At 32.6% G+C, this 12212-nt stretch overlaps 1 protein-coding gene across 1 annotated transcript; it reads right to left on the bottom strand.

Moving 5' to 3' along the window:
* Positions 1-784: 784 nt before the first annotated feature.
* Positions 785-11821, bottom strand: LOC124837913 (transport/golgi organization-like protein (DUF833)). The gene is made up of 5 exons (XM_047313394.2): positions 11692-11821; positions 11407-11590; positions 11054-11260; positions 1299-1490; positions 785-1216 (listed from the first exon to the last, which is right to left on the bottom strand). Exons 1-5 carry the CDS (start codon positions 11772-11774, stop codon positions 1061-1063), a joined length of 822 nt encoding a protein of 273 aa, XP_047169350.1. The 5' UTR covers positions 11775-11821; the 3' UTR covers positions 785-1060.
* Positions 11822-12212: the final 391 nt, after the last annotated feature.

Here is a 12212-nt window from a genome sequence, read left to right as displayed (position 1 = left end):
ATTTGATAAAATAAAACGTTGCACACACTCTATTATGTATTGCTCTCTAACTTTGATGTGTATTATTTCATTCAACATTGATGGCCTTATAAATAGCCGTGGATGAGGCCTTGGCCTGTTTACAAAACGAAATAAAAACTAGAAGCAAAAATAAAAAGATTAAATGGTCGTGTGTTCTAGCTAAACAACAATAAAAACTGCAACTTTTAACAACTGGACCAACTTAAAACAGAACAAAGAATAAAAAACTAACTTCATGATACTGAATATAAAGACATAAAATTATAAAATTACCCTAATTATTTAAGTGTATCCCAAAACATCTTCTAGCACCTCACCACAAGTTGCCTCAATTATGCAAATCACCAACACCTCACTAGCATCTTGCCGGGGAACACACACCAACACACAGCGCTGCACAATCTGTGTCTACGAAGGAGACAACTTTCATATATACAATTAAGGATGAGCTGATTTAATAAAAAGATGAGGTGCTAATAGAAATTGATGGGATGCAGGAAGCAATTCCCAGCAAAAGGCAGAGAACTTAGGAAGGATTAACTAAACGGGTAAAAGAAAGACAGAAAAATAAACTATCATGCAAAGAGTTGTGAAAACAAGAAAGAAAAAGCTTTAAAACATATTCAAATAATGAACATAATGTATATTAAAAGAACTAAGCAAAATAAATGTATATTTAAAATAGCTGACTATTTACTAAATCATCTTAGTAATTCTAAAATAATTTAATTTATTTATTTACAATTTCAACTAAGCCGGAAAGGTCTACTAATTATAATTAAATAATTACGCAAAAGAAAAAACAAAAATGTGTCTAATTTTCCACTTTATTGTCCTATATATGAGATGGGATATCCATCATAGAAAATTTAATAAGCGATAGCATAATATTTTGAAATTGAAATATTATTGTTATTGTTTATTTCATTGATATATCCACCAATTGAAGCACTTGATCAATGATAGTCTACAATATGAACATGAATAATGGTGGTTTAACCAAGACATGGTTTCTCCGAATTGATAACTTCATTCCTTGCTATTTTGTATGCCCTTTTGCCAACTTCATTTTCTCTATGTGGAAATCAATGGCATGTTCCTTCCATATGCCCTCTTCAAGATAAGCCTCAAAGAAACTTACTTCCTCACTTGATTTCACAACTACGGCAGCACTACTCCTCGTGCCATACAAACCCTGAAAACATATTATATCTAAAAATAAGTGAAAAGTCCCATGATTTTGAATTCAATGTTTTGGGGTGATATTGTTGATTTACCAGCGGAGTTTCTACTTCAACAAAAATGGAACTCAAATTGAATTCCCAATCAAGATTGCATATGTGAGGTAGATGAGTTTCATCAGCTTTAGTTTTGTCCTTCATTAGCTTTTTAAGCACCTCCTTCAATGGTATCTCACCATCCCCATATTTGGCTAGCTCTTCTTTAAAACTTACTTCAAGTCGCTGAGCCTGTCAAAAGGCAGAGAAAACTTTGGTTTCTGATTGAATAAAAGCTCCAAACGAGATAAGAATGTCACTGTGGAATTGAATGAAATAACAATATTTGCTTAATTATAGTTTGATTTCTTTATGTGAAATAATTATCCTCAAGTATTTTTTTTTTCACTTATATTTCTCTTAAAAGTAGAAAAAATTTACTTACCCCGAACAAATTTCACACAATCTAAGTTAAAATAATTAAATCTAATTTTTTAATTTAATAATATGTTTAGCTCAGTTTAGTTTCAAAATTTTCTTTTCTGAACAAATTGAGTAGTACAGCTTCTTTTTCTTCAAAATAATTTCTTACAAATACTTAAGTAGCTTATTTTGAAAAAATAAATTATAAGATAGGTAGATATTAGAAGGGTTGATGATAATGGTTTAATAAACAAGATTTTATATATTCTATGCTGACTATCTAACAATAAGCTTAGATATATGTTATTGGTTGTATAAGTTGTATGATACTAACTAGAAGTTTTTATCGTGTGATTCGGAAATTTGGATCTAGCATCTAAATCCATTTAAAATACATCAAATTAAATTGAACTTTTCCAATCAAATTTTAGCTAGATTAAACCTATTTTGCATATTTTTCCAAATTAGACATAAATTAATATTTGAATTGGTTTGAGCAAGACACTGGATATATTTTATCTTGACTAGAATCTTTTTATGTTGGCTAAACTTGGTCTCATTTAACTTGATGCAAGTCTGTCTTGACTTTGCTTGAAGTGCACTGAGACTAGGCTTAACATAGGCTTAGTGCAACATAACCCAATGTGGAGTCAATCCAACTAAATCTGATATTGGCTCAACCTAACTTATATTGATGTGGAATGAGACCCACTTGACTTGATGTGGACTTAGAATGACTTGAGTTGACCTAGATCTTGCCTGACTTAGTTAGTCTTTTGCTCAATCTGTCGTGACTCGAGTTGAGTCTCATTAATTAGTTTTAGCTTTACTTGCTTTCGACCCAATTTAGCCTAGTGTAGGTCTACTCCAACTTTTTTTAACTTGAACCTAGGTCAAAACAACTCAAACTAAACCTAGAGGGATTTAAACTTAAGTTGTCCTATGATGAGTCAATCCAATTTGGCCTCGGGTTGCCTTGTCCTAACATAAACTTCATCCAACCTATCTCAGCTTGACTTAACGCAACAATTCTCATACAATATATCCAGCTTGTATTAATATACCGTGGGATAGTTAAGCATCAGCAGTTTCCAACATAAACAAAGAACACATGAAAGAGCTTTTTTTTGTGAACAATGTAATCTCCCTTTTTATAATAATATCAAAAAGGTAAATGGAGATATAAGGTGGTCATGATGTTGGTTGTTCTAATGGAGGTTATTTTTGCAAGTCTAGGGTAACATGTTTAGCATTAAAAGCTTGAGAAGGAGCTATATTCAAAGATTGAATAAGCCAAGTTAATGAGTTCTAAATTTGTGTAGCAAAGGTAGAAGCAACTCGTTCAATCCTTCATCTATAGCATTCTTCCATAGCTCTGAGTTCCTCTACTATATATAAACACTCATTCTCTAACGCGTCTAAGATTATCAACTAGATAGTGTCAACAATACAAGTGTTCTGAACATTAGGTATTTTAAAAGGTTATCGATTGATTCACAACCGCATCTAAGAGTAATGTCGAATCCCATCCGCAGGTAAGGCAACACCCGATGATTCTAGAAGTGGTGTCAGTGAGATTGGAAGCATTACATGGAGCTTCAAACATACAATGCCTTTCTTTTCTCTTTTTTCTACTCTTTCAAAAAGGAAGAGTAAAAAAGGTTGTGTACGCACTCCTCCATCTTTGGGATCCTCTCCTTCCTCTTTTCCTTTCTTTCTACCTATCTAGTTAGGACCATGGAGATCGGGACCATGTGGAATAAGGCACTCTTCCATATATATATATATATATATATATATATAAATGCACCTCTTCCCTTCCACAAAACACACCTTCCTTTATTCTTACTTCTTCTCCTACCTCTCTTATATTTTTGGTTATTTTCTCTTTAGAATTATCTTGCTAGTTTTAAGTTTCTCGATGCTATTCTAGAAGTTCTTGTTGCATCCTAGGAAATTTACAATAGTGTTAAGATCTTTACATCGAAGAACTCATATGATAGTTCCACAACAAATACTATCTTTGCAAAACTGATAATGTTTATTTTCACCTATTTTTTTTGTTTGTTTAAATTAATAAAATCAACTTCTCCAAAGCTTTTATCTTATTTAATCCTCAAGTTTATCTTGTTTTACAATGTTTTTTGTATTTTAGTTAGTTTTATGCTTGTTTACTTCTAATATCTATTTTAAGTGTGTAAAATAAGTCAAAAGGAAGAATTCTGGTGGAGGAAAATAAGTTGGACCTCAAGGAAGCATGATTGAAAAATAAAGATTAATTTACACAAATACCTATTCTAAGGGAACTAAAATCGCACCCAATGTTGCAAACACGAAGAAAAGACTTACTTGTAAGCTTATATTGCCATGGACACCCTTAGACGACCAAAAAATCACCATTGGGTGCTAGGATGACTTGTTGAGGAAGTTTTACAGCCTAAACTTGTAGTATTTGAATCGCTGGACGAAAAATGGCTTGCCCAATGAGTTACAAGTCAAAGAGCATAAGTTTTTAGGCCTCGTTGGGTAAGAATGAAGTCGATGGGTGTGTGTTAGTCTTGATATGTGAAAGTGGATATTTAATTATGATTTGGTGATGGTTTTAATTATTCCTCTTTTTTACACGAATATAATCAATTTGGGTGCTTGGGAAAGACTCTTAAAGGTTGTTTGGAGTGCTGGAAAGCTCTCCCTCTCCTTATTGGGTTTCTTCGTCATCCATGGTGGTTTCCTCTCTTTTAGGGTTGAAGAAGAAGATGGGATACAAATTGAAGGTGTTGATGTGAAGAGGAGGCACAATTGAAGCATGAAGCAACTACTTTGAACTGTAGGAGAAGGCTTGCATTTGTTCTTTAGTTTTCATTTCTTCCATTTGTTGAACCCTAAGTTCTCTACCATTGAGAGCTATTCTTAGAGCTGTCAAAACAGGCCACCCAGTCCGACCCGGCCCGGCCCACCACGGGTTGGTCACGTAATGACTCAACCCGGCTCATTTATTAGCGAGCCAGAAAAATTCGAATCCGGCCCGACCCACCACGGGTTGGTGGGTAAACGGGTTGACTCACTGGCCCACTTAATTACAGTTTTTTTAAAATAAAAAGAATTTACAAACTTTTTATAATTCAAATTTAAACAAATTTCACTCCCAAATTTCACTCCCAACATGGTTGTGTAATTAATTTTGAAAATAAGGAATTTAAATAATTTTTTCAAGCAAAAAAAATAATAAATATTTTTTTTATAAAATTAAAATTAAATTTTAATAAAATAAAATTGGGTAGGTGGTTTGGTGGGCCAACCCGGCCCACCACGGGTTCGACTCGCATGAGCCGGGTTGAAATATGACCCGTATAAAACTTAATACAATTTTTTCAAACCCAATCTGGCTCGAACCCGTGGTGGGCCGAGTTGGCCCGCGAGTTATGATCCATTTGACAGCTGTAGCTATTCTTCTTTGTTGAGATTTAATGTAATAAACTGAGTGTTGTTTATTTTGTGATATTAATACATAATATTTTCCATTTCAAAGTTTATATTTGTTTTTATGCTTAATGCTTGTTATGGCTTGATTATCCATGACTTGATTTGTTATTCTTGATGTATTGGGAAAATATGAATTAAACTTAGACTTGAAATTGAATGCCTAATGAATGCTTGTATCTAGGAATAAAACTTGATTCATTAGTATTCTTAGACTCTTAAACTTAATGCATGGTTGTTTGGTGATGATTTGAGGAATTGAAACTTAATAAGTTATCACAGGCTCAACAAAAACCTCTCTTGTATGTTTTAAAAATTAAAGTTTTCACTAATCAATGTGTACTTGTATGTCACACTTTTCTTAATGAATTGTCTAATAACTTTTTCAATGTGTACTATTCCTACAATGAATACAATGACATTTGGGATTATTTTATTCTTAAATACATTGATAAGATGTTGTTAAACAAAGGCTAATGATAAAAAAACTACAACTGTTAGGAAATGGTTGAAGACAAAAACATCAAGATCTAGATCAATGAGCATAAGTTGCTTGAAGATATCAAGGTGGAGAACATAGTCATGCATGGTGAATTCACTTCAGAACTTCTAATTGTATGTTTTTAGACTATGCGAAACACAATGTTGCTTATAGATTTCTTTTTCTGAAAAGTGGTGTTAATGAATGTAATACTGTAGTAGAGACAAAAAGTGTTAAGTTCTTTAAAGATATTTTTCCATAAAGGTTAGTGATATATTTGAACAATCTACGGATAATAATGGTGGTGTCATGTGTTAATATTTAAGTATAAGTAAAAAACATAGGAAATAAAATTTCATTGGAGTGACTTTTACACTTGTCTAGTTGAAAATGATCTAATAAATTTTTTAAAAGCTATTAGTGATGTTGATACAAAGCATTGGGATAAGACCATTAAAATTGAAATTGACTCAATTAAGAAAAATAATACTTCGACCTTCATGGATTTTCATAAAGGAGCAGAACCCATTGGTTATAACTTGATCTTTAAGAAAAAGTATCATGCTTATGATCCACAGAGAAATATAAGTTAATATTAGTAAAAAAAGGTTTTACCCAAAAACCAATAATAGATTACTGATACTTTTTACCCAATAACTAACAATTTCTCTATTTAAATGTTCTTAGCTACAACATATTTATCTATAAGTTAGTTATTTACCAAATAAATGTTAACACAACTTTTCTGAATGGGAAACTATAAGAAAAATCTTATATGACTCAACCTAAAGGGTGTGTAGTTCTTTGTTAATAAAATAAAGTATCCAAACTTTTTAAGTCTTTATACAAATTGAAATAGGCATCAAAATAATGGGATGGAAAACTTAATAGTGTTTTACTTTGTGATGGTTTTTGAGCTAATGTCATTATATGTTTATTATATGGATGACATGCCAATATTTTGTCCATACAATGAAATAGATTCTAAAACAAAGTTGTTTTTGGGATCTAAGTTTGAAATGAAAGACATATGTAAAGTCAATGTGATTTTAGGAGTTAAAATCATACGGGAAATAATATACTACTATCCCAAGAACAATACATTATGAAACTTCTTAAGAAGTTCAAGTATTAGGACTCAAACCAATAAACACCTCTTATGATGTTAACTATAAATTAAAGAAGAATAGAGGATAATCTATTTTTCAACTATAGTATGCCCAAATAATTGAGACCTTGATAACGGTTGAAAATACCGTTATCTGTGATGTAATTTTGATATTAAATCAATCGTTTTTGGACTTAGAAGTTTGCTTGAACTCATGTTTTTAGTTTAATTTTGTGAATAAGTGAGTAGAGGGTATACTTGATGATTTTATCACTAAATTCCCTTCATTTTATAAGTTATTGGTATGAATTGGAAGAAGAGCAAAAGTATCAAGGAGTTGGAATTCAAGAGGGACATTTAAAGCATCACAAAAGGAGACAAGAGGTCACGCAGGGCACCTAGGTGCCCCCATTATAGGCGTTGGGCGCGAATTTATGTGGTGTAGGGCGCCTGGGCGCCCCAATCAGGGCGCATGAGCGCCAGTTTTTTCCCGCACACCGCCTGGGCGCCCCACTTAGGGCACTGAGCACCTGCGACATGGGCTTGAACCTGTTTTCTGTTATTTTTCTGTTCTATTTAAGGACTTGGATGTCCTAGGGATGGTATCTCTTGATGGCTTGAGCATAGAAACACATTTTTCACCCCTTTGAGGCAGATTTGGGGATGTGGGAGCTCTCCTCTTCAGTTTTTAGGGTTTTTCTATCTCTTCCATTCCATTGTTCATTTAGTTTCTCCATGATAATGGAGAACTAAACCTTATTTGTTGTTGGGGAAGATGTAACCTCTAAACTCTCATGTATTTGAATTGATTCTTATTTATTTATGTTTCTTTCATCAATTTTTAGGGTTATTCTTCTTTGCTCTATGCTTGCTATGTTTAATTCATTCATGACATGATCATTGATTCTCATGATATGGACACATACGGGGAAACCTAGATTTGGAGAATTTTCTCCCAAAAGCAATATTGCCTAGACATAGGGATATGCATTTTGATCATCTTAAGCTTCTAATCGTAATGCAGAATTAATTACTAGTGATACAAGACATTGTGACCTGGTAATTAAGGATAGACTTTCTTCGCCGAGACATCGGGTTTTAAGTAATTTAGAAAGTAATGTTAACAATTGAATGAAGAAGATGAATTCTTATATGCATGAGAGTAGACTAGGTGAAATCTAAACCCCCAACAACATACTCATCTCATATTTTCAACTTCATCCATTCATTATAGTGTTTAGCCTCAATTGATCAATTTGCATTCATATTTACTTTCTTGTTTTGCATTCAAAACCCTAAAATTTGTTCTTCAAAGTCTTAATTAGTTAAGTAATTACATGACAGTCTAGTGCCGTGAGTCTCTTGAGAAATGATACTTGGTCTTACCATTTATTATTACTTGATACGATTCGGTACACTTGCCGATATCTTAACAGACCTTAATGTATTTAATGAGCTTTTCTAAACCAAACATGGCTTATGTAGTAGGTAGACTTAATGTCCTGATCAAGATCATTTATATGCACTTGTAAGACTTGTGAAATACTTAAGATATGCAATGAATCATGCCATTGAATTAGTGGATTTCCCAACATACTAGAAATATTGATACTAATTGGATGTTTTATTAAGATGAGACAAAATCCATTAGTGGTTATGTGTTTACACTTAGGCGTATTGTGATTATGTGGAGATAAATCAGGCAAAGAACTATTGCAAGATCAACAATGGAATCAATGTTTGTTGTTTTTGAGATGGTCAGAACTGAAGTTGAGTGATCGAAATTTTTTTTAGAAAACACACTAGGAATGAAACCAACCCCATATTTATCAATACACTATGATTGTCAATTAGACAATAATTATAGCTAAAGACAAAAAAGACTAGAATTGGAAGAATAAATTCTTAAAGAGTGCAACAATTTCCAATGATTATGTTATGTCAAAACGGAATCTGATAGATCCTTTGACGAACATTTAAGGGGAAACACAATTTTAGAAATATCAAAGAAAATGAGACTCGAGCCACTTGCAAATGAACAAGTAGTGAAATATCAACATGTGATTAGAGATCCCATGAATAAGAATCATATGGGTAAACAAGTCATTTGTTAGGTCTATTAGCACTAGAATTGATTTTAAATCAATTATGTCAATTCCTATAACATAGTGCGTGAAAGGGCAAAATATTGCATAATGAAAGAGTAAACTTTGAAGTTAAAATTATCTAGTATAAAACTTTTAGCTTCTAACAAAGCTTTTAGTGATTTTTGAATCCCTTAAGAGTAATGTATGATTTACAACATGCACTTGATTAAATCCCCTATATGAATTCTAATTGCATGAGATATAGATAAAATCCTTATAACACTCATGAATATCATGTTTGTATATGGTGTAGTAAGTACAACAGAACGACAACAAGATTTTAAGAGATAAACCACTAATAGACACTAAGTGTTTTTGCTTCATATAACTTGTTATGACAACTATATTGTGGGTTAAGTTTCTCAATTTAAAATTGATTCATATACCAATTGTACTACATTAAATTTTATATGAAACCTAGGATTTTCTTCAATAATTATTTATATCTTATACCTTTTGTGGAGAATTGTTGTGCAAATTAGGCATTTCAAAGGGTTTAGAATTGAGTCATATCCGCATCTAAGAGTGATGTTGAATCTTGTTCTGCAAGCAAGGCAGTCGGGGATGATTCCAGATCTGGTGCTACTAAGATCTCAAGGAGTACATGGAGCTTCAAATGAATGATGCCTTTCTTTTCGCTTTTCCTACTCCTCAGGAATGGAAGAGTTCACTAGGGTGCATGCGCGCTCCTCCATCTTCGGGATCTCTCCTTCCCCTTTGCCTTTTCTTCTACCTATCTAATTGGGATCGTGGAGCTTGTGATGGTGTAGAACAAGACTCCCCTCCGTACATATAGATGCATCTCCACTCTTCCACATAAACACACATTCCTTTACTCTCACTTCTTCTCTATCTATTTTATATCCTAGGTAATTTTAATGCTAGTTTTGAGTTCTCAATGTTATTTGAGAAGTTACTTTTATATTCTGGAAGACTTATGTAACACATTACTAATAAGTCCCTAAAGATTGTGATTTTCCACACCTTAGGAAATTAATCTTGTTTGTGTTTCCATTAATTTTTTACAATAATCAGGGGCTGCAAACTGACCGACACAATTTGAATAGGCAGTGCTGTGGGAACTAGAAAGTGAAACTTTTGGTTAGAAATTAGATGATGATTGTGTTGGGATAAACATAAATTTGAGGGTTTTATTAATAATTTTGTTTAAATATTATTTTATTAGTTTTGGGTCTAATAATATTTAATTTGATTTGATAGAGATAAAAGATGAATAAGTAGTTGTGATTTTCTGTTTATCTAGGTACAATATTATTTTATGATAAATTAAGCAGATTTTATTTTTAAGATAGTTGATATTTTATTTTTAGATATTATTTTTATTTTTATAATATAGTAAGTATCACGGCTATTTAAAACTCTTCCATTATCAATGAACAACAGACTCAATTTTAGAAAAATATTGGATGTATCGTGACATTTTCTTAACAAATTGTCGAGTTTTGCATCTGTATAATGTTGCACTAAGGCTTCAGCAACAGCTCTTGATTCTTTATCTTTCAAAGTTTGTGTCTTCTTATAGCTTCTTCTTCTATTCCTAATGGGCCAACAGATCTGCTTTTATATTCTTTTTCAACCCTTCCTGTAGACGCTTTTTCTCAACTCGATGTGCTATCTTCTGGTTGAGTGGCTTCAGATTCGGTTAGGGAGCATCTATAATATCTTTCTTTTTAGAGAAAACATAACGCCAGTCTTGGAAGTTTAGGTGGCAACGGTTGCAACTTCTTCACGAAAGTACCAAATCCTCACTGGTTTATTTTCTGCTTACTTAGTTTGTTGATTTGCCAATGCAAGCCAACAGAAATATTAGTTTTGAACTACTTGTCTTATTCTTGAGCAGATTTGAACCTAATTGCTTTCGTCTTCATTGGACTAGACAGTCCAATGAACACCTCACCATGATCACAATTATCACTAAGGTAGGAGGGTTCAATCCATATATGTAGATCTTCAAAGACTATGGCATTGTTTAGAAGATCCAGGTAGACTTGTGAGAAAGGTAGGATGAATAAGAAGGTAAAATGTTGTTTGATAGGTAGTCTTTGTCAAATATGTCAGCATCAGAAAACTTATGGCAAGATGATGTTTAAAACAATTTAAAATCACTATTTGTTAACTAATTAACTATGATAAACAGAATTGAAAGGTACATAACCTTATGCCAGGGTGAGTCCAGTTTGGCATTTGAAAGAACATGCAGACCAGAAGAAACCTCTTTAATGGTAATTGGCTGTCCTTTGGGTATGTTGGTGATGTAAATCATTGATTTGGAGTGAATATCAGCCACAATCAAGTTGAATCCATTGTAATAATCACCCTCTCTTTTTAGGCTTTCTGCAAATTCTTTAGGATGTTTCCCACTCTGTCATATTCAAATGGTAACAAACTAAAATCATACTTTACCTTCTAAGATTAATTGCAACAGACTAAAATTTTGTAAAATAAATATAATTATGTAAAAATTTTAAGTAGACTAAGATTAAACTCAATATATATGTGTATATATACCTTAAGAAATGATACAGGTAGATCTCCTCTGGTTTTAGCCTCGGGGAGAGAACGAAGCTCCAAAACATTGGTGAGAAAAGCCACTCTTCCATCTCTTGAACAAGCCAACCATGTTCCTCCACCTATCTCATCTCTTCCTCCAACTATATCACTATCTTCCCACCATGACATAGCCTTCGTAGGTCTTAACACCAAAATAATTAAAAAAACATAATTGAAATAGGTAAAAACATGCATGCATGTCAAAACCATGCAACATAGTTACAGTAAATGTGGAAAACTTGCCGGTTGTGATATTCATCTCTGTTGTTGAGGAGAAGGAAAGGGTAGAGAGGGTGGGTTTGCCAAAGAAACAAAGCTATGCACATTCTTCAATTCAAAGGCTTTGAATTTGAACAAACTCTTCACAACTTTCTATACCCACTATAAGCATCCAATGAAAAAAAGTGGCTTTATTTATAGTTGCAATAAGAGGGAAACGATGTTGACAAATTGAAGACGTGAACCTTTCTCTACTTTTGAAATGATGAAAGACAGGAGCACACGGCTGACTTTATCTTGAACAAGCACGGTTGAATAATAAACCAAATTTGACTTAGGTTAAGTTGGTTTCTTACATTTTATTTATTAGATCCAATTTAGCTCATTCATTCTTGTTTGGATTCTACTAATTGGGTCATATATAGATTTCAAAGAATAATTATATGATTGTCATAAGTAAAATTAAGAAAACATTAAGTATCAAAACTATTAAATAAGAATAACTAAATATTAATTAAGTAGAATTGAATTGAAAGTTCAACTAA

The sequence above is a fragment of the Vigna umbellata genome, chromosome 1 (assembly GCF_029865625.1).
Source record: "Vigna umbellata cultivar VRB3 chromosome 1, Vumbellata_1.0, whole genome shotgun sequence".
NCBI lineage: Eukaryota > Viridiplantae > Streptophyta > Magnoliopsida > Fabales > Fabaceae > Vigna > Vigna umbellata.
The sequence above is the reverse complement of the archived record's forward strand: the minus strand, read 5'-3'. Positions and strand labels throughout refer to the sequence as shown.